Here is a 23,431-nt window from a genome sequence, read left to right on the forward strand (position 1 = left end):
TATGGCCGGGTTTAAATTCCATGATTTTCCTTTCAGCTGGAGCTCATCCGTCGGAAGGCAAGTGATCCGATGCAAGCTCCCGTTCCCTTCCTCTCCCGGAGCACGTTCGACGCCCGATCAAAGTCCAGCTTCTGGTGATATTGCTCCCAACACCAACAGTCACCTTGGCATTTCGGAAGCATAGAGTCAAGGTCCCATGGTATCGTCTTGTTCCTTCATAATGTCTAAGTAATACTAAAAGTGAAAGAGAAGAAGAAGAAAAAAGCAATTCTAAACGCTATGTCTATCTATAGGTGGTCCATCTACCAAGCATACCTTGCCCAATAAAAAAGAAAAGAATGAATACATACAGATCCCTTCAAGGAAAATGCCCAATCATCTTCCTCGTGCTCTCCGCGGCCAAAATATCTCCAAGACGCGCCATGTCCAGCTCCCCCAGAGCAGGATACACCCGCTCCCTCGGCGGCGTCTGCCCCGGCTCCAAGACCCCCTCGTCCTCCATCCACTTGCGCAGCGCAGCCTTCATCGGCAGCGGCGTCATTGGCGAGTGGTACAGCATGTTGAGCGCCTGCGCGCGCATGTCGCTGACATGCTCGTCGCCCTTATTGTCGTGCAAGTGCGGATTCCGCGTCTCGATCTGGTGGATCTGCACCGACGGGTGCTGCGGCGAGCCTGGCGGCTCCGTCATCGCGCTGCTCGCGTCCGAGCCCACATCGCTGCTGTCGTCGTCGATTCTCCGGTGGTGAAGGTGGTAATTGTCATGGTGGTCCAAGTCGCCCATCTGCTCCAGCAGGTAGAGATACTCGTACGGCTCGACGGCGAAGCCGCTCGCCATCCTGAGCTTCAGCGCCAGGCTCATGGTCATGGCGTGCTCCCCGGCGTTGCCCGTCGTGATGCAGTCCGTCCCGTAGCCCGAGAACTCCTGCAGCAGGTTATTCAGCCACTCGTTGACTACCCGCGAGCTCCGTCCCCTCCGGTCAAACATGAGTCGCCCGTTGCGCTCTTTGGGCTTCGAGCTCCACGACACCCGGACCATGGCATGTTCCGCCTTGGCTCGTGCTAGATGGAACCCCGCGGCGTAGGATTTGCAGTACTCGTTGATGGAGCCCGGGATGTAGTTGTCGGCGTCCACGAAGCCGACGTACTCGCGCTCCATCAGCGCCGCGACGGCCATGCCCATGAGCATGCCCTCGCCTTTCCCGTTGTGGACCAGGCCGTCGGGCCCTATCAGCTCCGGCGCACCCGCAGAGTCAAAGGCGGCGGCGACCCCGGGGTCTTTTTGGTGTATCGCGATGGCGAAGCGGTCCGCGTCTCGGCAAAAGTTTTGTAGAATGTTGACCTCGGTCTCGTATCTGTCGTTGTATCCCCGTGCCCGGTTGCTGTTGGAGACTAGAATTATGAGGCAGTCGTGGGGGATTCCAGAGAAGACGGACTCGATGGTCCTAAACTCCTCATTCATGCAGAGGACTACTATGGCCATTCGGGACTCAATGGCCAAGAAGTCGTCCCTGGAGACGGTGACACTTGATGAGGTGCTCTTCCCGGATCCAGCATCCAGCTCAACGACACGCTGGAGTTCGTTGATTTGTATCGAGCCGAGCCGCTCAAAGCGAGAAGGCCGTGTAAGTCTCATGATCGAGACGGGTTGTGCCAAGGAATTACTTGAAACGGTAAGATTGGGTTGATAGTTGCTGAAGAATAACAATGTACCAGATCTCAAACAGGTCGTTTGTTAAATAGTGGTATGATTCACTGGATTGTGACTCTAACCTCCCTCCAAAGGTTGAAGCGCGCCCTCATGGCTTCCTTATATGTATTACCATTGTCCGTCTGATCCAACGGCGTCTTTGTCCAAGCACCAACGCAACAAGTGAATGTACGGTTGGCGTCCAACGGCCGTAAAATCTCCAGTTACCAGGTAGGTAGGCCAGATATCAGACCAAAGGCCCCCAACTGTCGTTCATCACGTCTACCCACCGCATTGGTGGGTGGTTAGGTTCCCGCATTTGCCTAAAGGGACGCTACAGCCGTTGCTGGAGAAAACAACCAACGTTATTCGTCACTTGGAGAGATTGTTCTGGGCAGGGGGTAAGGAGAAAAAAGGAACCAGGATGCCAAAAAGGCATGTAAAATTGAAGTGCAGTGCATTCAACCTCAGGTCCAGTAACCAACGGACGACCAACACAACGGCCATATCTGAACAGGGTACCGTGCTGCGCCCCCTTTCCACCGAAAAAGTGTAAGTGGGTAGAAAAGATGAAGCATTTCAACAAAGAGTATTATTTAGACATACATGTATGTACTCCACCAAGAGGTAAAAATCGTGAGGAACCAGAAATCGGTCATTGTAAGAATTACAAATCGCATTGCATCTGAAAGATTCGCAGGGTCAAGTTGCAGAAACGACCTCGGGCGCTACCACTAAGGTTAATCATCATACCGGTTTGACTGATTCAGAAGCTATTAATTGATCCCAGTTATCTAGGCGCATTTGTAGAATCTCACGTGCGTTGGGTCCTGGTTTGACTCAGTCTGAATGTGAGAGAGCCTTGTGCTGGGGGTGGCTCTTCTCAAAGTGGCCTAGGCCATTTGGACCTGGTTGGGTGCGGCTCTCTATCCTTTTACACACAGCCACTCACCTGTTGGCTGTCGTCCACAACCAAAGTGCCTCGGTATTTCGCTTCGCCATGGCCGGTGATGTCATTGACCTCCTAAGTAAATTGATGCTAGAGTATTTTGCGTCGTTCGTCCCATCGCCACATCTTTCAGTTTTGGAACTCCAAAATAACGAGCAACTGGTTTTCTTGTGTCTCTCTACTTATTGCTCGCCATCAGATACTTTACAATTGTGCCAGGACCGAAGGCTACGTTCCATTGTTTTCCGTACACCCAATCAACATCCAAGACCGACAACCACAGTTTGTAGTGCCACTCCCTGTTCCCTCGATCTGCTAGTTCTCTCCAAACCCCTACCCAAACCTCTCACTCATCCTCCTTGAGTAAGCCTTCACTCGGTTGGGGGTAACACTGCTCTCCTTTTTGCCTAGCTTCGTAGTAGGCGGCATCACCAACCTATAATCTTCACATCGATCGTCAAGTCGTGAGTAACCTTCGTTTCGTCGTATTGTGCCATATCTCATTCGAATCAGGACAGTCTTTCCAGGCCATGGGATCATAAAAGAATTTCGAGTTGCCTGATCACTTGCGTCGGATGGACGGGCTCGTGTTCAACGTAGGAGCGCGGGGAGCGCAGGTGATGGAATCCGCTGTCTTTCCATCCTTGGAGAAAGCGAAGCTGAAGTGGTTCTTCTCCTTCTCTTCAACCTTTGTCTTGAGCTCCTGCAAGTCTCTTCGCAAGTCATTCATCGCGGTCGCGTGAGCCTCTTCGTAGGCAGTTTGCTTGTCTTCGATTTTCTGAATGGCGTTGAGGACTTGCTTCATCTCGGATTTCATCTCCTTGATGGCCTGTAAAATAGGCGCGAGATTTTCGTCAAGTTTGGCGTCTGTCTTTCTGTCGAGATCTGCATACAGCTTCACTGAGAAGTTCTGCAGATCTGCGGCGCTGATAGCCTGAGAGCTGACTGCTTGTGAGTCGATGGTCTGGTTGTTTTGAGTCATCATGTTGCCGAACTTCATCATGACGGTAAGCATGCTGCTGACTTCCGCTGGGGTCATTGATTGGGTTGTATTGACATCTGAAGGAGCCACGGGGGCTGCTGTCATGGTGGAAGCAAGAGTTGTGGCGGTGTCAGAAGCTGATACCATAACGGCACCTTCTGCTGAAGGGTTCGAAGCTGAAGAGTTTGACGCAACAGGCTTGGAAGCATCGGGATGGGCTCTAACGGCAGGGTCATCGAGGTTCATGGTACTTTCCTCCTCAAGTTCATTGGAAGGCTTTTTCTTCTTGTACTGCTTCGGCTTCTGATTATTTTTGGCATGTTGAGTCTCCTCACCGGCGCGGCCCTGCTGCTGAGCCTGCTGGGAGCCAGAGATGGCCATAGACACCATAAGCTCCTCTGGGCTACGGTCTCGATTGGTGAATGACTTTTGGGCGCCTTTCTCCTTGTTGGTGCCTCTTTGATAATCGGTGTTCTGAGGCTTGCTCTGATTGTTCTTTGTGGTGTTGTTGCTGTTCTCCTTTGTCTTGCTTGTAACCTTCTGTGCTGTGCTAGGCTTCTTCACAACAGCTGGTCTCGCCATCAGCTCTTCCATAGTAATGATGTGGCATCTTCCATGCATCTGGAGCCACCTTGTGTACTGACTGTAGTCAGAGATTGTACTCTTCACCTTGCGCAAGGCGCCAAACTCATGGGAAAAGCATGTGCGCAGAGAAGGGTTCTTGTTAGCACGATCGATAATTAGAGTGGCAAGGTAGGACGACTCAATGCAAGGTTCACCTCGAAGAAGGCACCAGGCTACCCAGATTTGAGTGGTCCGCTTTTGTCCTTCCTGGAACACGGGCTCATCCTCAGCACGCACCATTATGGCAACGGCACTCTGTATGACCGGGTGTTCAGGACCGGGAACCCAGACAGAGCGGCGCATGACAGCCTTGGCAGTTGTCTCATACCAGTCGGCAAGGTCAGGGTCAGAGTTGATGAGTGGTCGAGTGATACGGTTGTACAGAATGAGAATGTTCTTCGTGTTCGCTCGTTGATTATCAGCCCAGTACTTGTTGCGGAACGCCTTCTCAAGACGAGCGTCGTGGACCATCTCAAACCATTCCGCCATGGGCTTGGGGGCCCAGTGATCAGTGCGGATGAAGATCTCAGCTTTGAGATAGCGCATGAGGTCAACAATCTCCACTTGATCCTTGTTTCTCAGACACGACTTGGTGGTCGAGTAGTACGTGTTCGAGCTCAATTGACAGCCTTCTGTCTGCCTGGTAGTCGTGACTGTGTGCATTATGTCGTCATACATGTAGCTGAGGGCTGGGGTATGGACAATCTCTCTTCTGATGGCTTGCTTTGCGACATCTTCAGAATATCGGATTGTGGTGAGTTTGGATCTCTTGGGGGCTTTCGATGAAGCTGAGACACCACGTTTAAAGCCGTTGGTAGAGCGCTGAGGGGTGTCTCGGTCATCTTCGTCCTCAGAGAGGACGTCGGCAGGTCGCTTTCGAGAGGGAAGAGACATGCTTGGGTGAGCTCGACCCGGACTTTGGTGGGCCATGATGATTGTCCTCTGGTTGTTGAGCCTGTATTTTATGCGTTAGAAAATAAGGTAGGATGAGTACGAGGGTAGCAGCGATGATGTTCATAACAAATACCGATACTTGAGCCAGCGAGTCATAGATGAAGACAGTGAGTTTGACCGACGAGAAAGAAATGTAATGGGAACTTGCCTTGGGAGCTGCAGTGCTTGCTCTGGTTGTGCTTGCGATGAAGTGCAGGTGAAGATGGGAGGAAAGCCACGATGCGGAGGTGCTGGAGGGAAGAGGTAAATGAACAGATGAGAGATAAGTAATTTTCTGCTGCGGTCGTCGGTGAGGAGGGGATGGATGGCACTGCAGAAATTTGAGTATGGGATTCTTTTGCCTTGGGGGAAGGAAAGGAAGTTGCAACTAAAGGAAGGTGCGACTGCCTGGGTTAGATGAAGGCGCGTCACGCGGTTGGCTTGTTGTTGGAGAATTTGCGAGGCAAGGACGTAAGGACGAAGGGAAGTAAGAAAGTGAAGATGAACGTGAGAGTGAGAGTGAAGGTGAAGGTGAAGCTTACACCTGCCTATTCTAAGTGCTTTCAACCTTCCAAAAACACGACTCCTGTCTTAATTATGACACTCACCATACTGTGGTGCTAAGGAAACCGCACTCAACCTAGGTCATTTCACCAAGACCGTGATGGAAAGTAGCAAGGCAATATGATGAGAAATGCTCAGATCTAGGAGAGATACACAACTGCGACTGGTGGCCAAGGATGCAAAATGATGTTCTATATAGCTGCGGAAAATGCGCGAATCCAACCTTCACCAGACTCAGCGACTTCAAGTCCAACATGTTCATCCCCCGCACTGAATCAGACCTCTTTTCCAGCATACTACGCAACCTTGGGCTTCTCTTAGTCGTGAGGTTTCCCGAATGGCTCTGGTGATCTCGAGGGCCTCATCCGCGATGGCAGGTAAAACGGTCACATTGATTCTGCGCCAACGACTTCTTGCCCCCCTGGATTGATCAAGCTAGGCGTCATCTTCGAAGCATGTGGTATCAGTTGATTCTCTTGCACAATCCAAGCGTACTTTTCACCTACCTACCTACATCATATGGTAATACGCATTAAGGTCCACGCCCACATTGCTTTGAGGGTGAAGAGTCACAGCACGCGTCCAATGTGAACGTGACAGTCACTGCTTCGAACCGGTTGGAGCCGGTCATGTCCGCTTGGCACCAACGGCCCAAATCGCATGAATACACGTAGAGATATGCATGTGACTAAACCTTGAATTCCTGGTATTGATTCTTTAGGATTAGTAGACAGTGGAATCTAGGGTATGAATCATGAGAAGGGGAGAAACTCACTTACGGCTGTCTCCAATGTCGGTTGGCTAGCGCTGCGGTACTCTTTTCCTCATCCCTGACTACCCTAGATCAACTATCAAAGTGTAAGAAGGGGTGTGGTTAATATGATACTCGATATCGTCGAGGTTTAGGAAGCCCATAGCCCCTCCTCGTACTACGAGGATACAGCGATGGTGTTGGGTGCTCACTCATGTTGAGGACTTTCATTGGTCCAAGGTTCCCATCATCACGACCGTCTCAAGAAACACGAACGGACTCGGGGATTTGAGTCGAGCCGTGTTACCGCGCTCCAGGCATGCAACAGTTGCTCAACCACCAATGTTCCCCTTCCCCCTCCGGCTCACGCCCGCCGCCCTTTCCGACCTACTCACGTAATCCCCGACCCCCGGTCCCGCGGCGGCACTGGTGGGATGGCCTGCACCCTTCACCCATCCCACCCGCCTTTTACAAACCACTCCGCCACCCCTTTGGACCAACCAAACACACACAACCCCTTCCGTCTCTCTGATTCAAACCCCCACTGAAGTGGAAGAGAGATTGAGATCCGAAGTCTCGCCTCCTCCCACAACCGCCAGACCGAGGCCATCGCGCTCTCGGGAAAAGGACCAGGTGGCATGGCGGGCAGATACATCACCTACTCGGCCGCAAGCGCGAGGGTCAAGTTGGAGCTGTGGAAGTGGTACGACCAAGAAAAGCCCCGGTTTCGTCTTGAACTGGAGGATGCGGATGGTCCTCATTCTTTCTCCCCTTTCCTTCTTCCCCATTCCCTCCTTCTACTTCTTTGAGTTGACAATGAATAGCCGTCCCTAACGCCGCCCTGGGCAAGTTTCGCCTCCTAGAACATCAAGGCTTCCTTCCCTGCCGCCGTCGGCGCAATGAGGCGCCTCTGGCAAGGCAACACCTCTCCCGAGTTCGTCACCATATTCCCAGCTCGTAAGTCCAATGTCTCCGCTCTCTCAGCTCCTTTCACTCAACTTTGTTCCATCTTTCACCCGCTTGGTGACTTCATCGGTCGTTGCCCTAAGCGCAATACCCCATCCAGACTCGCCATCGTCTCGCCCTGCTCCAATACACCTCCTCTGACGTGTTGGACCCGAGTCTGTTCATCCCCGAAATGGTACTGCGACATCATTGACATAGCCCGCATCCACATCGAAGCACCCCTCTCTCCAGACGTTCAGTCCAAATGTCTGGTTGCCCACGCCGGCAGTTTCAACATCAACGACCTCCTCGCCGTCTTCCGCCTGGTCCAACCCGACCGGACCTTCCCGGCCGACCTGCCCAATCTCGCCTCCGACAAAGGCACTATCGCCAACGAAAGGGCCACCCAACTAATGCAACGTAGATGAGCTTACAGAATTGCCTCGCGCCGTTGGCTGAGCAGTGTACTGCGGCGGAGACGGTTTCAAAGTGACAGAGACGAATAAGAAATGTGCGAGCTTCACTTGGTCAATTTTGGGAACTTAAAAGGTTTTTCAATTGTCCCTCAGGTGCTGTTGGACTACCGTTCGGCTGTCCGTCCCATGAGCCCAATTGGATGCTTATCTACATATCACGCTCCGGCTAACCCCCGATGGTATGCTGGGAAAGCATCATTTCGTTAAGTGAAATTGGTATCTGAGAGAAATTTACATCACGATCTATCGTCATTATTAGTAATGCGCTCGTCAATAACAGTGCAGCTTTACTCACGCAGTCCGACTCATCCTTGCCCTTGGGAATGCCCATCGCCTCAAAGGTGGCAGGTCCCTGGCCCGTCGTTTGCTTCTTTGGAGGGGGCATCGTTTGAGCGCTAGGAGCAGGGCTGGGTTGCTGCTGCGGCCGCGGCTGGGATGAAGGCGGCGCGCTGCCCGTTCGACCGGGCTGATCGGCAAGGTCTGGTCGGTTGGGGAAAGGCCGGGGCGCGCCCGCCGGTCCAGGACCAGGACGCGGGTTACCTGAGGGGCTAAGTGGCATCGAGTCAATACGTTGAGACGCCGCGCCCCTGCCATATCCATGCTGAGCCTCAGGGGGGATGGATGATGTACGTTGACCAAAGTTGCCAGCTTGTGCTGGCGGCGGCGTAGGCTGGCCGTAATCGCTTGGACCGTAGCTTCCCTGCTGGAAGGATGGAGATTGTTGCGGATTGGCGTACTGATTTTGCTTAGGCGGCCTGTTGACGGCTGGGTTGGAAGGAAGGCCACCAACCGCTGGGTAAGGTTGACTTGGGGGTCTCGCTGCGGGACCAGGGCTCGCCTGGCGATATCCCGCGGGCGCTCCAACAGGCACGCGACCGCGTGGGTCTGAACCTGCTGGCGGGATCATGTTGCCCATCGATTGTGAAGCGCGAATATTGCCTGACGGCCCCGGAGGACCACCGGGACCGGTACGAATGCCGAACGCGCTACCGGGGCGATCCGAGTGTGGACCAGAGACGGGGCGACTGCCAGCGTTGTAATGAGGGGAGAGTTGAGGCCCGGCGCCCCTGCCGTGCACATCATCTTCGGGGTAAGGAGCCGTCGATTTCGGTCTGTTCAGGTTGAGCGGCGCAGGCCGATCATCTTCCGGGTACGGGGCAGCCGACTTGGGCCGGATTGCCAGGTTGGCGTCGAGGTTCACGTTGAATGCGGCTGGTCTATTGCCCATACTGTTGGGTCGTGACGGGTCGGGAAAGTCAATGCTGTCGTGCGGCACTGAAGTAGGGTGCGCTCTGGGGGATGGATGAGGGGACGTCTTGGCCGATGTAGACGGATAGCCAGGGTGGGCATCGGTGGGGGTAACCGGCGCGCTCTCGGAAACACTCGGCATGGTACTCGGCGCCTTGAAGCGATCAGGTCTCTTGCCTCGCTGGGATCCATGTTGCGACTTGATCCTCGTCAGCGTCGTTGTCTCGTGGTCAGCCTTTGTCAGACTCTTCTCGTGGTCCAAGGCATCAATTCGGCCTCTAGCGTCCTTGTTGCCGTGATCGGCGGCGGCTTCGTACCAGAATCTGGCTTGGCGGAGATCCTTGGGGACGTGGACGCCAATCTCGTAGTAGTATCCCATGGCAAACTCTCCAGTCGGCAGCTTGCCGTTAGCAGCATCCTGAGCATACTTGAAGGCGAGCTGCTCGTTTTTGTTGAAGATGCCCTCGTACCCGAATAGGAACCATCTGCTTACACCAAGCGACGCCTCGGGCTGTCCTTGCTGGGCAGCCAGGCCGTAGTAATGGAGTGAGTACGCGGGGTTGAAGTCGCACCCGAGCTGGCAAAGCTCGTAGGCCTGGCCAATCTTCAACTGTGCCTTGGAGAAGCCGAGGTAAGCAGCCTTCTCGATATACATCTTCGCCAGTGGCAGATCCGCAGGAAGCAAAGCCTCAGGGACATCAATGTCAGGAAGGTCCTTGGCAAGGAGCATTCCGTAGACGTACGACCCCTGAGGCGCATCCTCATCCGAAAGGTCTGCAGCCTCCCTGATGAGGTCGAGACCCCGCTGGTAGTCTTTCGGATGGTTGTGCTGGCCGAGCAGACTCATCATACCCAAGCGGTACATCGCGGCCGAGTCCTTGAGTCGCAGGCCGAGGTAGTAGTGCTCGACAGCTTTGCTGTAGTCGTTTGAGTTCTCAAAAAGCATACCCAGACGATACTCCGCACGCGCATACCCAAGTTCTGCCGCGCGCTGGTATTTTGTGTACGCATCTCGCTTGTCCGGTCTGCAGCCAAACTTGCCAAACTCAAGCCACTTTGCCTTCATAAAGAGTGCCTCGGGGTGTTCCTGGCCTACGAGGTAGTTGACGATGTTGATCGCATCGGCGCGCAGTTCGTGCTCGACTTTTGGTGTTTGGCGGCCACTCTCCGGGTCTCTAGCCCTGGCCTCCATGACAATCTCAGCCCACGCCAAGGTGTCGCGAGCCCAGGACAGCTGCATAGACACGTTGTTGGAGTGCAGGACATGCTCGCGGGCGTTCCATAGAATTTCCTCCTTCTCCTCGTCAGTCGGGGGCACGTTGTCGCCCTTGACCTTGGGAAAAGGAGAGAACGAGGGCGCCGCGCTGGGCCGCATCTTGTGGTGATTACCGCTTGCGCTGTTCTCGTGGAAGGGTCTGTAGGTATCGGTCTGGGGTGCGCCGGCTGGGGCGTCGGACTCTCCTTTTGGCGGCAGCGAGGGCGCACCAGGAATGGTTGGCTTGAGGACAGATGACAGGGAGGGCTCTCGGCCGTGTCGGTTGGTGATGTTGGAGGTGGCTCGGTTCGGATCGACTTCGCGGGCTTCAAGTTCCATGCGCTGAAGGTCGTTTTGCATGTTCTGGGGGACCTGGGGCGTTACACTGGAAGAGAGGTGCGGTTAGCATAAAGCTATCGAGTTGGGAAAAGGGACGGAACAAAGACGACAAGGAGCGGCGCCAAAAACGGCCCCATCTCCAGTTCCAGCCAGCGGGAAAGGAGGACCCATGGTTGATCCGCCAAGATTAAAATGAGGAACTACGCGTACCGTTGAGGAGCAGGTGCAACGACCTCGGGCATGTAGTAGTCATCGAACCCTCCAGGAACGAAGGTTGCGCCGAATTGTGGCATCTCGTCAGTTGTGTTTTTGGGCTGAGGTGCAGCTGCATAAATAGGAGGATATCAGTCAGCGGGGGTTGAGTCGAATGACGTTTAGGTTGGAGCCACCACCAGCTTTTTTCTGCGTGGTGGTCTTTTTGCTGACAGTTGGGCTGGCCGCCTTCTGGAGCCCCTGGAAAAAGGAGCTGCTGCTGCTGCTGCTGCTGGCTATTGCTTTTCGCCGGGCTGGTCTTCTTCCTGAGCACGCCCGGCAAGGGTGCGGGAGGGGGAAGTAATACTGAGTGGGGTGGAAATTGACGAAGGAAGACGTAGGTAATCAAAAACAATCAATAAAGGCTGAGCTGATGTCGGAATGGACTTGGGAAATATCCAAGTCTTTGGATCCTTTTATGAACTGTGTCTGCTTTCATTTGCTCTCTATCTTGAATCGAAGGGCGAGGGTGTCCGGAAGCGGGGTGGAGAGTCCAGGTCGAAGCTCAAAGCATTTGGGATTCTCGAATTCTCGACGGCGGGCCCTTTCTTTTTAGCGTGCAGGAGAGCTGGCAGTCCCCTTTTCTTTCGTGTGCCCGAGCCGGCTAGTGAAACATGGGAGCAGCTTCGGATAGGCGTGCCAGGTGCCAATGTTGCATTTCTCTCTTGGGTCAGGAGTGAGGGGGGGAACTCCCTTCTCTCTGCCATCATCCGGAAAGCGGGACTGACCAGGGAAGTTATAGAGGAGGGGTCATTGGTCTCGTCGCAAGTCGTTGAGTGCCCTTGGTAATTCACCGCCCAAGCCGCAGCAGGGGCGCTAGCTCGCTGTGGCAGCAGCAGAAGCTGAAGAGCTGGACAGCAACAAGTCTTCGTCTTTTTTAGCGTTTGCGGTCATGCTGATGTTGGTATGTCGCTGCAGCTCCTTGCTGCGGCCACGAAAATTGAAGGGTACTTTGTCTGTACCTTCCAGGTTGGCAGTGGGCGGAGCAGGGGGTGAGCTGGTCTCGAGGATCAGGTACCGAAAGGTAATCGAGAGGGGCCGCTCCAGGATGAGGCATGTAAGACGTTCAATCCGCGTTGGAGACCCCTTTTATCGTTTGACGGCCGTCCATTTCGTCAGTGACCAGGATATGTCATCTTAACAAACATGAACAGAGGGCATGGCAGCGGCAATCCGTGGCTATTCGAAGACAGAGAGCGAGCGGCGATGTATGGTTGGAGGCAAAGCAGCCTCGATCCTTTAGAAGTCTGGCATGTGCACATATGTGGCTTCCAGCAAGTCCGAAGATTTCAGCCCTTGTGCGCTTGTCTACACGCACGTATTTCGCTTGTCACATGCCATGGCCGATGCATGGAATTATGGTGTCCAGTGTGTTGGCAAAGAAGGATAGGGCGGCAGCAGCAGCAGCATTTCCAGTTTGGGGGTCCTTCGGGCTCCCGGCTTGATAAAATGAGGTGGTCTCCACGAAAGGGAGCTGGGGATGAAAAGGGCAAATAAGGGAGAGGGGACTCACCAATGGATTTTCCCAGATGGAGACCAGCTTGTCCTCGTCCTTGTGCTTGTGCGTGGTCCTTGGAGATGGAATGCGGTCCAGACGCAGCGGCTGTTCCACTGCGACTGGCGCTTCTGGTGCCGCGGGCATTGTGGTGTGGGCCTCGCACGGCACCCGGCGCATGTCCCTGGCCAAGCCGCGCGTACGGCGCCGAGTAGGAGTCGTGGGAGTCGTAGTTTGTCATCTGTGCCCTTGGGTATTTTGTCTTCCAATGACAACAGGGGGTTCGTTGGCGAGTTGGTGCGGCAGACAGCTGAGGGTTCGGCCGAGTCAAGCTAAAACAGAGTTGGGAGGAACCAGCGGGATCAAGTGGCACATGCCGGAACGTGTGGGAGAATTTCGAAACTTTGTTCGCAATGGTGGCTTGTAGAGCCGGATATCGATGCTTCGGAATACTTTACGGGCTTGACGGGAGAGGCACAAGATGGGATTCGAATAAGGTAGGCAGAAGGAAAATATGAGGAATGCAAGGTTGAAGACAAAGACTTGGCATGGCGAGGTCGACGACTCAAAAGATGATGTTGCTCTAAACAGAGCAGGAGCGCCATCAAACGATGCTGCTTCCTGCACATCTTTCGAACGACGGGAAGGAAGGCCCCGACAATCGGTCGGTCCTCCTTCACATGGCCTTCAGTCGACCTCTGGCTGCTTGTCCCGCTGCGTGCTGCCTCACGTTACAGAACTCCCCGCCCCCATGTCCTGCCCCTACAAGGGAGAAGAAATCCAACGAGGTGATGGCTGGGTGCATGCGCCACCATCCGACCGTTGGCCCCAGGTGCCCCTCTCAATCTCACATGGCACATCTTTTCATAAGGTACCTAGTACATTGCATTTGTTCGATCCCCTAGTATTCGTAGGTAACTTACTCTGCGCCACACATTATTCTCATGACATCTCATGAACTCATGAAAAATCTCAAAAGTCCCATCGTTACCCCATCAATCTCTCATCTTAATTTGAGAAAGTGAGGGTGCTCTGACCAGTTCTCACGAGACACACTCACACTTCAATCCAAGCCAATCATACGCGGCCCATGTGTTGGTTGACTTTCGCAATTCACAATCACAAAGTCCCTCCACTCGGGTATCTCGCCTTTCCCTGCGCAGCCTGCTTGCTCAGCCACAATTAACACAAGGTTAATTCGAGAATGTCTTGTTGTTTCCAAACATAGAAACAACCCATGCCTACATTTCTCGAGTGACCTGCGAGTGACTTTGCACGCCGCAGCTGCCCGTCCCGTTCTCTGGGGGCCAATTCCGATCGCAATCGGAATCGCTCCCGCCACGTCTCTCATTGTCGTTCTTTCCCCTTCTTGGCAGAAGCTTCATGGGCATCACGATTCTGTGCTCTGTTCGCCCAGTCCCGAATGAAATATAGAAGGTTAACAGATGGGAGAAATCCGGCTCAAACTCGCGACCTTTGAAGTAAATAAGAGTCTTCCACGAGACTACCAACTCACACCTTGCCCACTGCATGTCTGCCGCGACCTCTCTCTCTTGTTCCATGCCTTTCCACCCGAAATCCAAAATTCCCCAAACCCACCTGCGTCATTGATGCCACCACGGCGCTCATCCAATCCCAGCCGTCCCATCGTTCCGTCCGAAGTCACGACACTCGAGCCATCGATTATAACCTTGCCCAGATACGTAATGAACCGTTATCCGTAGCATGCTTCATCTACGGCCTGATAAGGAGACTGGATTGACATGTTTATACATCTAGCCGCGCGCATAGCGCGTTGAGTTTAAGAGGCTCATATGCCACCAGCGCCTGGGTCCAGTCCCGATGGGTGTTTGCGGCAGATCGACACTTGAGCAATAATTAGAATTAGAATTAAATTTAGAGCGTGAACCTCAGATGCAATTTCCAACCTCTGCCCGCCTATCAACTCAGATTCATCTAGCAGCGGCGCGTTCTTGCGTGACCATGCAGCCTGTGAGGGCAACTGCATCACTCAGCGCGCTTTCTCGCAATGGTTTTGCAGTGATTTCAAGTTCAACCTCGTGTAAGCGTTCAGCGGTCTTTTGCCAAGTAATTTCTTAGATAAGATTCTCAAGGAGTGAAAACGAGCGCGATGGGATTTATTTCCCACAATCACATCGAGAGTTTCAATTTCGCTGTCACCGATGACATTATTTTGCCAATCTCCCAATTAACTGTTCTCCGTCTTACAAACTAACTACTCATCATATCGCACTGGTTGTTCAAGTCAACTCAACGACAACCAAAGGTAACAGCAAGAGATACCGTGGTGCTACTTCTTTGCTTGTCACGGATACCCAGTCATGGATTGGTCCTTTCAATTTCATGAAAGAGCTAGTCTAATCTCTAAGCAAGGTTCGAAGTAACACACAGTCGATTCCAGTATCAGAATCTGCATCTCTCTCACTTCTGCTGGTTCAGCCTTCTACAATCTTGCAGGACACGCCCCCCTGGTCCGAAACGAGGAATCGCGGCCTGCTCAAAACGAACAGGCGATGCACAGATATTTATTCGGCGACTGAACACACACAAAGACCACACTATAGTCTTATCCACCGCTGGAATAGCTGATCTGCCCGGTCTCGGGGCATCCCTTGAAGTCGCGTTCGATGGGGTCGGAGAAGTCGAGTCGATCTTATCCTCGGCGATGTGGTCGCAGACCTGGAGATCCTCGAGGAGAAAGGTGTTGGCGGGCTGGTTGCCGTCGCAGCTGGCCTGGGCAACGGCCTTGCCGGCTTGTCGGTGCAGTACACCTTTGCTTCAGCCGAGGCGGCGAAGAAGGCGGCGGTTACTATCTGGAAACTGGGCAGCGCGATGTGCTGAATCTACATGATTATGGTTGTTGGGCGTCATTGGTTCCAGGTGGAAAGTTTGAGATTGTAGAAACTGAACTGAAGATGTTTGAAAGAGTACTACGACCGAAGAGGTAGCTTTTGGAGTGTTGAGTGATGAGAAAGAAAAGACCTACTTCATGGGATCAAGGCATCCTATTGATGACACTTGGCTAGACGCCTGAGATGGTCGAGATGGCGTCGGCTTTGTTACAACCACAAATGTCGCTGCGCAAAGGACTGAACACGCCGTAGAGAACTCGAGGCTCTCACAATTCCCCGACTTCCAATAACCGTCGGCTGACTGGATTGGTCTTGTGCCGGAGAATTATGATCATAAGATTTCTATCTTGCTTCGCCTCTCTGCTAGGGTTATCTACCAAGGTTTTCTCGCTACACGATAGTGCCATCATCCTGGTGCTCAAGGTACACCTAGGAATGGGGACGTACGGCTATCCACCTCCACGCTGGCTTCCCAGACATGGAATACTCATGAATATTTCTAGTCTAAACTAGGCAACTTCTTTCAAATGTCACTGTGAGAGCAAATCAGTCTTGACTTGGACATGGCCATAGTCGAGACACGAATCCACCCGTTAGCCGGTTCACGTTAAAATAACTTACAAAGCCGCCCTGATAGCACAGTACCATCACCCACAGCACCATAACATACAACACGTATCCCAGGGGTATTCGAGAGACCCCAGCCTCAATCAACAAAAACGGTAGGAAACCTGATCGCGGATTTGGAGGGCCGAATCTTCCGATACAAAGAGGTTCATCACAGCCTTCTCGACAATATTCTTTTCCTGCCTCTTTCGTTCAAACTACTTTACGAATATGTTGATCAAATTACAGGGGACTCGGGAATTGATTCAAAGCCGTGGAGATGGTATTTCTCGAGTTTTAAGAAGTTGCCAATTGGAGTTTCACGATGACTAATGAAGAGACGACTGGTTACTCTACCACGGCAACACGCTTCCGCTAAGCTTTTTGTAGCCGTCAAGGGTCCTACCTACACTCTTTCCTATACGGGAGTTGGTACCTAGTTCACCACGGGAGGCACGGAGAAAACCTGGCATTACTTGTCTAGAGTCCCTCTACACACTAGTCAGCTAAAGAGACCTCGTTTCTTCTCAATAAGCTGAGAAATGCGAAACATTCTGAGAACTTCACTTGTCACTAAAACGGCGAATGAACTCGATTTTTCACGGATTTGTGAGCTAAGGCCCAAGTAGGCAATGGTTATGTGGAAAATGTAAAAGCGAAACTTTGGACAGCGCCTTTACGTGAGTGCCAGAGACTCGAAAGGTCGCTTTCAAGTCCCTCAACCTGCACCGGATCACGGGCACAAACTGACTGCACCCATCCACGTGCAAGCCACAATTACAAAAGTCACGACCTGTGCGATGAAGCCGAGGTGGTCGTCGACGGCGGCTCGGTAGGAATAAGTATTTAAGAAGATAGCACACTAATTACAACAAACGCCTCGGTGTTTATTCCACATTCGATTGCAGATGGACCCATCAACTATGAATCCCGACCCAGGAGGAGAATGAAATGATTTGCTACATCAAGAAGATTATAATTTCTTAGCGGGTTTCTTCTAGCGTGTATATGTTTTTTTGGCTTCTTTTTTCAAGTCGAGGAACGGAATAGCCTCCTTTTGGCGGCAATGAATTCAAATAAATCTAAAGTGTGGCTTTGATTCACAATTTCTGGCCAGCTCGTCGATATTGATGCTACAGAATCAGGTGGTTTAACGTTACCGATCATCGCAAGGTGCTTATTGAGCTCTACATTAGCCACTGTCTGTGTATCCGTACCCATAAACTTCATAAAGCCATTCTGTGAGACAAGTCAAACCCCGACGCTGAGAATGACTTCGGTCAGCGATTTGAGAAAATTGTCTTCTCGCTGATGGGTGTCTATAAGCTACAGCTGTCGGCATGTCGATGCGTTATGTGATGGGACACAGAAAGTGTGAAATCATCGAAAGCTCTCATGGGTTTCGCCTTAGATATCGTCGATGGAAATGTAATTGACAACGTTCACTGGCTCCCCAAGAAGAGAAGTTTCAAGATTGTCCAACTATCACTCACATCATGATACCGACTTACCCAGTGGAAGGCGCGGGAAAGTCATGCAAGACGCCTGCCGGAATCCGACACGGCGAGGTGAGGTGGGTTGGGGTAATAAAAGCGGAGCAGGGACCGGGGATGGAACTCGTCCGGGCACGGCCAGCTGGTCCGCTTCCGCTTCCGCATCACGTGGTCCCTGCTGCATTACATCAGCAAGCATTTCGACGCTTTCGTTGATGACCAGCTCAGGCAGCTCCAGACCTGCCTAGACCAAGAAAAGCTAGTGCAATAGTGGGAAGAACCCCTGCACGGACCTTGCCAGCTTGGCCCGGCGGCACCTTTCGTCAGCCTCTCAGCCTGTTAAGCCAAACGCTCAAAGCGTCGACATCTAGACTCTCTACCTTTGACACGATCAACACCACTGCAAAACCACACCTCTCATTCCCTGCCCACGAATCCGAACCGAAGCAACCCTGTCAATCGAATTCGCATAGTACCAGAAAAGCTGCTGACCTCCTGCGATCGTTACCCGACATCAGTCCCCGACGACCGGAGCAAATACCCAACCACACCCCGCAACCACATCCATCCCATAAGCAAGCATCCCCAAAAATGGCGGACCGCAACCTCCAACAGGTCCTCACCCAGCTCAAGACCAAGGGCTCCTCCCTCCCCTACGCCGAGTCCTCCGCCCTCCTTTCCAAAGCCAAGCTCCACCTCCTCCAGCTCAACGCCCTCACCCCCTCGAACCCAAAGACGTCGCCCCAGCTCCTCGGCCTCGCCCGCGAGACATACGAGCTGGGCGCCCTCGCCTCCATCCGCGCAAAGAACCCGGACGCCTTCACCCGCTACGTCCAGCAGCTCCAGCCCTTTTACGAGCTTCCCTCCAATGTCCTGGCCCCCAACCTGCCCGAGCGGAACAAGGTCACCGGCCTCTACCTGCTCCTGCTCCTGACCCAAGGTCGCTACGCCGAGTTCCACTCCGAGCTCGAGAGCCTCGCAAACCGCGAGGGCGGCGGCGATAGCAGCGCCGTGGAGAGCGACAAGTACCTGGGCTACCCGATTCGTCTGGAGAGGTGGTTGATGGAGGGAAGCTACGACCGCGTGTGGAACGCTCTGAAAAGCCGTGAGGTACCCAGCGAGGAGTACGGTGTGTTCTCAGAGGTATGCCCATTGCCCAGTCCTCTATGTGACTCCAAGACGATTTTTGCAGAAAGAACCTCCAAAGGCTAACACATCCATCTTCCAGATTCTTACTTATCAAATCCGCTCCGAAATCGCCTCAAGCAGCGAGCGCGCATACCCCAGCCTGCCCATCAGCTCCGCAAAGTCGCTCCTCTTCCTTGACTCCGAGGGCGATGTCATTTCTTTCGCTCAGCAGCGGGGCTGGATCTTGAAGGAAGGCCACATTTTCTTCCCCGACACTGCTGAGGGCGTTGCCGCAGAGGACGGCACCACCGAGAAGGAAATGAGCCAGATGGTGATAGAGAACGCGCTGGGATATGCCAGGGAATTGGAGACCATTGTGTAACGAGGTGCCATGGTGGAGGAGGGTGTTTTTTGTTGTATTAATATCATGCGATAGACCATGAGAGGGGAGCTCGGATGCTGGAATCCAAGCCGGGCGTTCACGATCTAACCATGCATGCGCCCTTGATAACGCGATGAGTCCAAAGGTGTCTCGTCATATCTTGATAACTCAGGCGAACGGCGAGCATACTCACTGCCCACGCATGGGCGAAAGGCGTCGTCTCGAAAATTGATCTGTCAATTATGATGACACTTCAAAGGTCATGAATCAAATGGTGACATATATTCGTCTCCCACAAAACTATTGCTAACAATCAAAAGCCCGGGGTTTCATCAGACACTCCAGTCTGTCTACTGTAAACTTTTCCCACGACCAAACCCAATCGGCCGAGCGTACTGCACAATCACGCAGTCCTACCACATCATGGGTCGACATTTATTATACCAGCTCTTTATGCAAAGAGCTTCAGACCACTACCGTGCTTACCAACTTCGCACACCCCGCAGACCTTGCAAACGGTACCCTTGTACTTGCTGTGATACTTCGAGCCGTCGAAGGCGCACTCTTCGTAGGAAGTGCCACTGTAGATGGGTGAGTGGCTGGCTGCGCAGATATCAAACTCGGCAAATTGGTCAAACTCAATCTCAATCGCATCCGAGGGGTTGCGCTCGCATTGAGCCTTTGCCTTCTTGGCCTGCAAAGGTTGTCAGTCAGGGTATCTTTGGAAGGGAGGATTGATACTCACGTTTTCGGTCAGCTTGCTGGAGCCGCCATTGGCAATGATGCGATTGGCAAAGCTCAATGCTGAACCGTAGTTCTTGTTTCTTATCGCCAACTGCATTGCGTTGTGCAGAGCCAGCTGTCGATGGGGAACCTCAATCTTCGGGATGGTAAAGTAGGCTGACAGCTCAAGGTTGCGCTTCAGCTGCTCACCAGTTGTGCCGAGCTTGCGACGGCTGAGCTCGATCTCCATGGCTACGGCATACTCGCTGGCGGACGTGATGAGCTTCTTTGCCTCGGCGACCTCACTTTCGCTAGAAACGGCGTTGATCAGAATGGCGTGAAGAATGCCCTTGAAAATTTGAAGACCGTCTTCCAGCTTGTTTGTCTTCATCGAGTTGTAGCCTTGTTGAAGGTCGTTGGTTGCCAGGAACTCGAGATCCCTAGGCACAATTGGCAGCACCTTTCTAGGGTCCGTCTCTTCAATCGTACGCCGGATGTAGTTGACCAACGGGGGGAGGTTTGCAGAGGCCGGGAGATACGTTTTTGATGCCTGGTAAACTTCGAGGAATCGGGGCTTCAGGGGTGCAAAGTTGACTGCTCCCACTTGTCTGTTGAGAAGTTGCATTGCTGACTCGAATGAGCCACCGGCAACGTGGTCGACAGCAAGAGGAGAGTTACGAGCCCAGAGGTCGGCCTCACTGCTTCCCGCGCCACCAGCGTCAGCACTGTCAACGTTGACGAAATCGCCCTCAATCTCGGGGACGACATCATCGCCAAGATCCCAGCCCGCAGCGTCCTCGTCCTCATCGACATCAATGAGGTTGCCATTCTTCTTGACAATAACGTCATCCTCAACAGCATCGTCAAAACCGTTGGCAGCCGCTGGTGTATCTTCCAAAGAAAGTCCCTCGACCTGGCCAAGTAAGGCCTTCTCGAAGACAGACTGAGAAGTAGCCTTGGTGGGCCAGTTTGCCTTGAACGTGGGGACGACAGGCTTGGGAGGCGTCAAAGCCTCTCCGATCGTAGGAGTCTCCAGCTGATCCTCGGTGAGGCCAGTGGCCTCGAGGATAGCTTGGCACTCTTCCTCCAATCCGTGGGACTTGGCAGTCATGTATGCCAACGGGTCTGTGTCATGTTAGTCGAGTTATGAACGAGGTTTGCATAAAGACAACTTACAAAGATCAATTTCCTTGAACATCTGGATCCTGTCCTCAACTTCACCGAGGTAGAGGGCGTTCTGGAAACGAGCAGTAAAGTCGCCTCTGTGCTCGGCAATCTTGGCCATCCGTGCCAGCTTAGAGTGGTCACCGGTAGACAAATACAGGAATGAAAGCTTGTCGAACTGCTTGAGTTTTTGGTAGGCCATCTCGACGACCTGGTGGTTTCCGTGGGCCAAAGCTTCAGCACTCAGCCTCTGCCAAAGCTTAGGGCGGTCCAGCTCCTTCGCGGTCTCGACGGCAACGTCCAGGTTTCCGCACTCGATTGCGAGCTCGAAGCGGGTCGCGGGGTCCTGCACGAATTGCAGAGCAATCTCAGGGTATCCCTTCTTCTGAAGATAGGAGATGATGGATTGACCAACGAGACTGGAGTTTTGGATAATGTGAAGCATCTCCTCGTAGTTTCTCTTGACAAGCGCCAGCTTGAACCGGTACTCGGTAGGATCCACGTGGAGAACCTTGGGCTTGGCCGCTCTGTCAAGGCAGTATACGTTGCGACCCTTAACACGGACCAAGTAGACGGTCTGGTCCAGAGTGCGGACGATACCGTTGTCACCATTGAGAAGCGTGTACTTGATGTGGTTAAGGGTTGAGTATAGAAGAACACCGGCGTCGTCCCAGGTTGCGCTCTTGATCCGGATAGTCTCGTGCAAGGTGCTGACCTGCTCGAGGGTCTTCGTTACGATAGTGACGTTGTGCTTGCTCAGTAGTGCCGCGTAGAGACCATCATTCGACCACACAACATACTTGACACCGTTGACAGCCAACTCAGCAACACTCTTCTTCTGTTGGATATCGTAAAGATGGACAGCAGTGGGCGTAATGATAAGGAGATTGCCGGTTCCACCGAAGTAGATGTCGCTAGTTCCAACGGGGGGTTTGAAGGAACGGGTCGTGTTGTTGGAAAGGTCCTTGATGTCAATTGTCTGGCTAGAAGTGTTCAGGACAGCAAAACGGTTGCGCGCGACGAAGATGGCTGAGTTGCCTTGGCCACGCTTCGACTCCGTGGGCTCAATCGCACCGGAACCATCCCGGGGAAGATTGATCAGTTCGTAAGATCCGCTGTCGGAAGGGGAGGTGACAAGCACAGAGCGCTCGGCCGGGTTGTAGGACAAGGTTCGTGGCGGGGTCCAAGGGCTTCCAAGCTTCTTGAGTGAGAGCAAAGTCGGGCTTTCGGAGCTCTTCTGGAAGTCGTAGGATCTGACATGCTTCTCCTTGGTAATGTAGAAGAGGTTGTTCTGGTATACTGACGACGCAGGCCTTTCTCTCTCTAGCTTGAATACCATGACACCGTTGTCATGGCCAGCAGCAAACAAGTTGATCTCGGGATGGGCGGCAATGACCCAGAATCGGTCGTTCTCGCGCTTGAAAGACTGCACCGCAGTGCGCTTGTTGAGGTCCCAGACGCGGATGGTCTTATCTTCACCGACGGACAGGATCAAGTCTTGGTGGGGATGGAACAAACAGCCGGAGGAGTTCTGGAAGTGTCCCCTGCAGGTGTCGACCTCCCAGGCCTTCGTTTCGCTCATGCGCCACAACTTGACGAGTCGGTCGTCGCCAGCAGACACAATCAGCGGCATGGTCGGGTGGAAGGCAACCCAATTGACACCGCGGTCATGGCCTTCTAGGACAAACTTGACAACAGCATCGGTGTTACCAAACATGTCGGTCTGGTTCTGGTTCGCCCGCGCGACCTGGTCTTCGAAGGTCATCGATGTCGGAGCCGAGTGCTTCTTGCGCAAGCCGGAAATGTCCCAAACTCGGACAGACTGGTCGAGAGAGGCAGAGACGACAAGGTCATCCTTCGGGTGGAACTGGGCGCACATGGCGTAGTGGTTGTGTCCTGTCATGGTGCAGACTGCGAGCCAAAGTCAGTCACGCTCAAGGGCATTACGGGATCCTAAGGGTTGAGCGCACTCAGAGAACGATTTTGCCAGTTCCATATCCTAATAGTCTGATCGTCGGATGCCGACAGAATCCACGGCAGCTCGTGATGGAAGAATACGGTACGAACGTAGTCAAGATGACCGTTCAAGGTGAAGAGGCATCGGCGGGTCTGGTAGGACCAAACCTTGATCTTGTAGTCGTCGCCTCCGGACACGAAGAGGGGTTGTGTCTTGTGGAAGTCAATTCCTCGAACCGGGCCATCGTGCTCTTCGAATCGATCGATCAATGTTCCCATACGGTAATCCCAAAGTTGAATCGTGGAGGAGTGAAGTGCGACGAGGATCCATGGTCTGGTAGCTGTTCGTCAGCAAGGGGGTAGAGTTGAAGATGGGGAAGCTCTGGGTTGAAAGCTCACCTCTTAGGGTGGAAGGCGATGCCCTTTGCGCGCGAGGACTTGGACTCGAACTGTGAACTACGTGAGCAATGGACTCGGCCCAAGCAGAGGGTCTCGACCCAATGCGCCGAGGGCGGAGCGTACCTTGGTCAACATGCCCGAGGAGGCCTGCATTTTGGCGGGGAGGTGAAGCCGGAGCTTCTAGCAACCAGCAGGGGGGGAGAACAG

At 53.2% G+C, this 23,431-nt stretch overlaps 7 protein-coding genes across 7 annotated transcripts; 2 read left to right on the forward strand and 5 right to left on the reverse strand.

Moving 5' to 3' along the window:
• Positions 1-358: 358 nt before the first annotated feature.
• Positions 359-1,633, reverse strand: CORC01_06132 (mannosyl-3-phosphoglycerate synthase; the record flags this gene model as incomplete). The annotated part of the gene is made up of 1 exon (XM_022617774.1): positions 359-1,633. The coding sequence occupies one exon, from the start codon at positions 1,631-1,633 to the stop codon at positions 359-361; it is 1,275 nt and encodes a 424-aa protein (XP_022475660.1).
• A 1,565-nt stretch (positions 1,634-3,198) lies between these two features.
• Positions 3,199-5,136, reverse strand: CORC01_06133 (uncharacterized protein; the record flags this gene model as incomplete). The annotated part of the gene is made up of 1 exon (XM_022617775.1): positions 3,199-5,136. The coding sequence occupies one exon, from the start codon at positions 5,134-5,136 to the stop codon at positions 3,199-3,201; it is 1,938 nt and encodes a 645-aa protein (XP_022475661.1).
• A 1,696-nt stretch (positions 5,137-6,832) lies between these two features.
• On the forward strand, positions 6,833-7,863 carry CORC01_06134 (aldehyde reductase II; the record flags this gene model as incomplete). The annotated part of the gene is made up of 4 exons (XM_022617776.1): positions 6,833-6,885; positions 7,041-7,243; positions 7,315-7,447; positions 7,557-7,863. 4 exons carry the CDS (start codon positions 6,833-6,835, stop codon positions 7,861-7,863), a joined length of 696 nt encoding a protein of 231 aa, XP_022475662.1.
• A 214-nt stretch (positions 7,864-8,077) lies between these two features.
• On the reverse strand, positions 8,078-11,046 carry CORC01_06135 (uncharacterized protein; the record flags this gene model as incomplete). The annotated part of the gene is made up of 2 exons (XM_022617777.1): positions 8,078-10,799; positions 10,964-11,046. 2 exons carry the CDS (start codon positions 11,044-11,046, stop codon positions 8,078-8,080), a joined length of 2,805 nt encoding a protein of 934 aa, XP_022475663.1.
• A 1,289-nt stretch (positions 11,047-12,335) lies between these two features.
• On the reverse strand, positions 12,336-12,741 carry CORC01_06136 (uncharacterized protein; the record flags this gene model as incomplete). The annotated part of the gene is made up of 2 exons (XM_022617778.1): positions 12,336-12,445; positions 12,519-12,741. 2 exons carry the CDS (start codon positions 12,739-12,741, stop codon positions 12,336-12,338), a joined length of 333 nt encoding a protein of 110 aa, XP_022475664.1.
• Positions 12,742-18,063: 5,322 nt separating this feature from the next.
• Positions 18,064-18,982, forward strand: CORC01_06137 (GANP/Nin1/mts3/eIF-3 p25 family protein; the record flags this gene model as incomplete). Its single annotated transcript, XM_022617779.1, has 2 exons — positions 18,064-18,615; positions 18,701-18,982. The coding sequence occupies 2 exons, from the start codon at positions 18,064-18,066 to the stop codon at positions 18,980-18,982; spliced, it is 834 nt and encodes a 277-aa protein (XP_022475665.1).
• A 451-nt stretch (positions 18,983-19,433) lies between these two features.
• Positions 19,434-23,377, reverse strand: CORC01_06138 (coatomer WD associated region; the record flags this gene model as incomplete). The annotated part of the gene is made up of 6 exons (XM_022617780.1): positions 19,434-19,676; positions 19,728-20,830; positions 20,882-22,780; positions 22,840-23,159; positions 23,225-23,274; positions 23,348-23,377. 6 exons carry the CDS (start codon positions 23,375-23,377, stop codon positions 19,434-19,436), a joined length of 3,645 nt encoding a protein of 1,214 aa, XP_022475666.1.
• Positions 23,378-23,431: the final 54 nt, after the last annotated feature.

This window comes from Colletotrichum orchidophilum (genome assembly GCF_001831195.1).
Source record: "Colletotrichum orchidophilum strain IMI 309357 chromosome Unknown Scaffold_45.1, whole genome shotgun sequence".
Taxonomy (NCBI): Eukaryota; Fungi; Ascomycota; class Sordariomycetes; order Glomerellales; family Glomerellaceae; genus Colletotrichum; species Colletotrichum orchidophilum.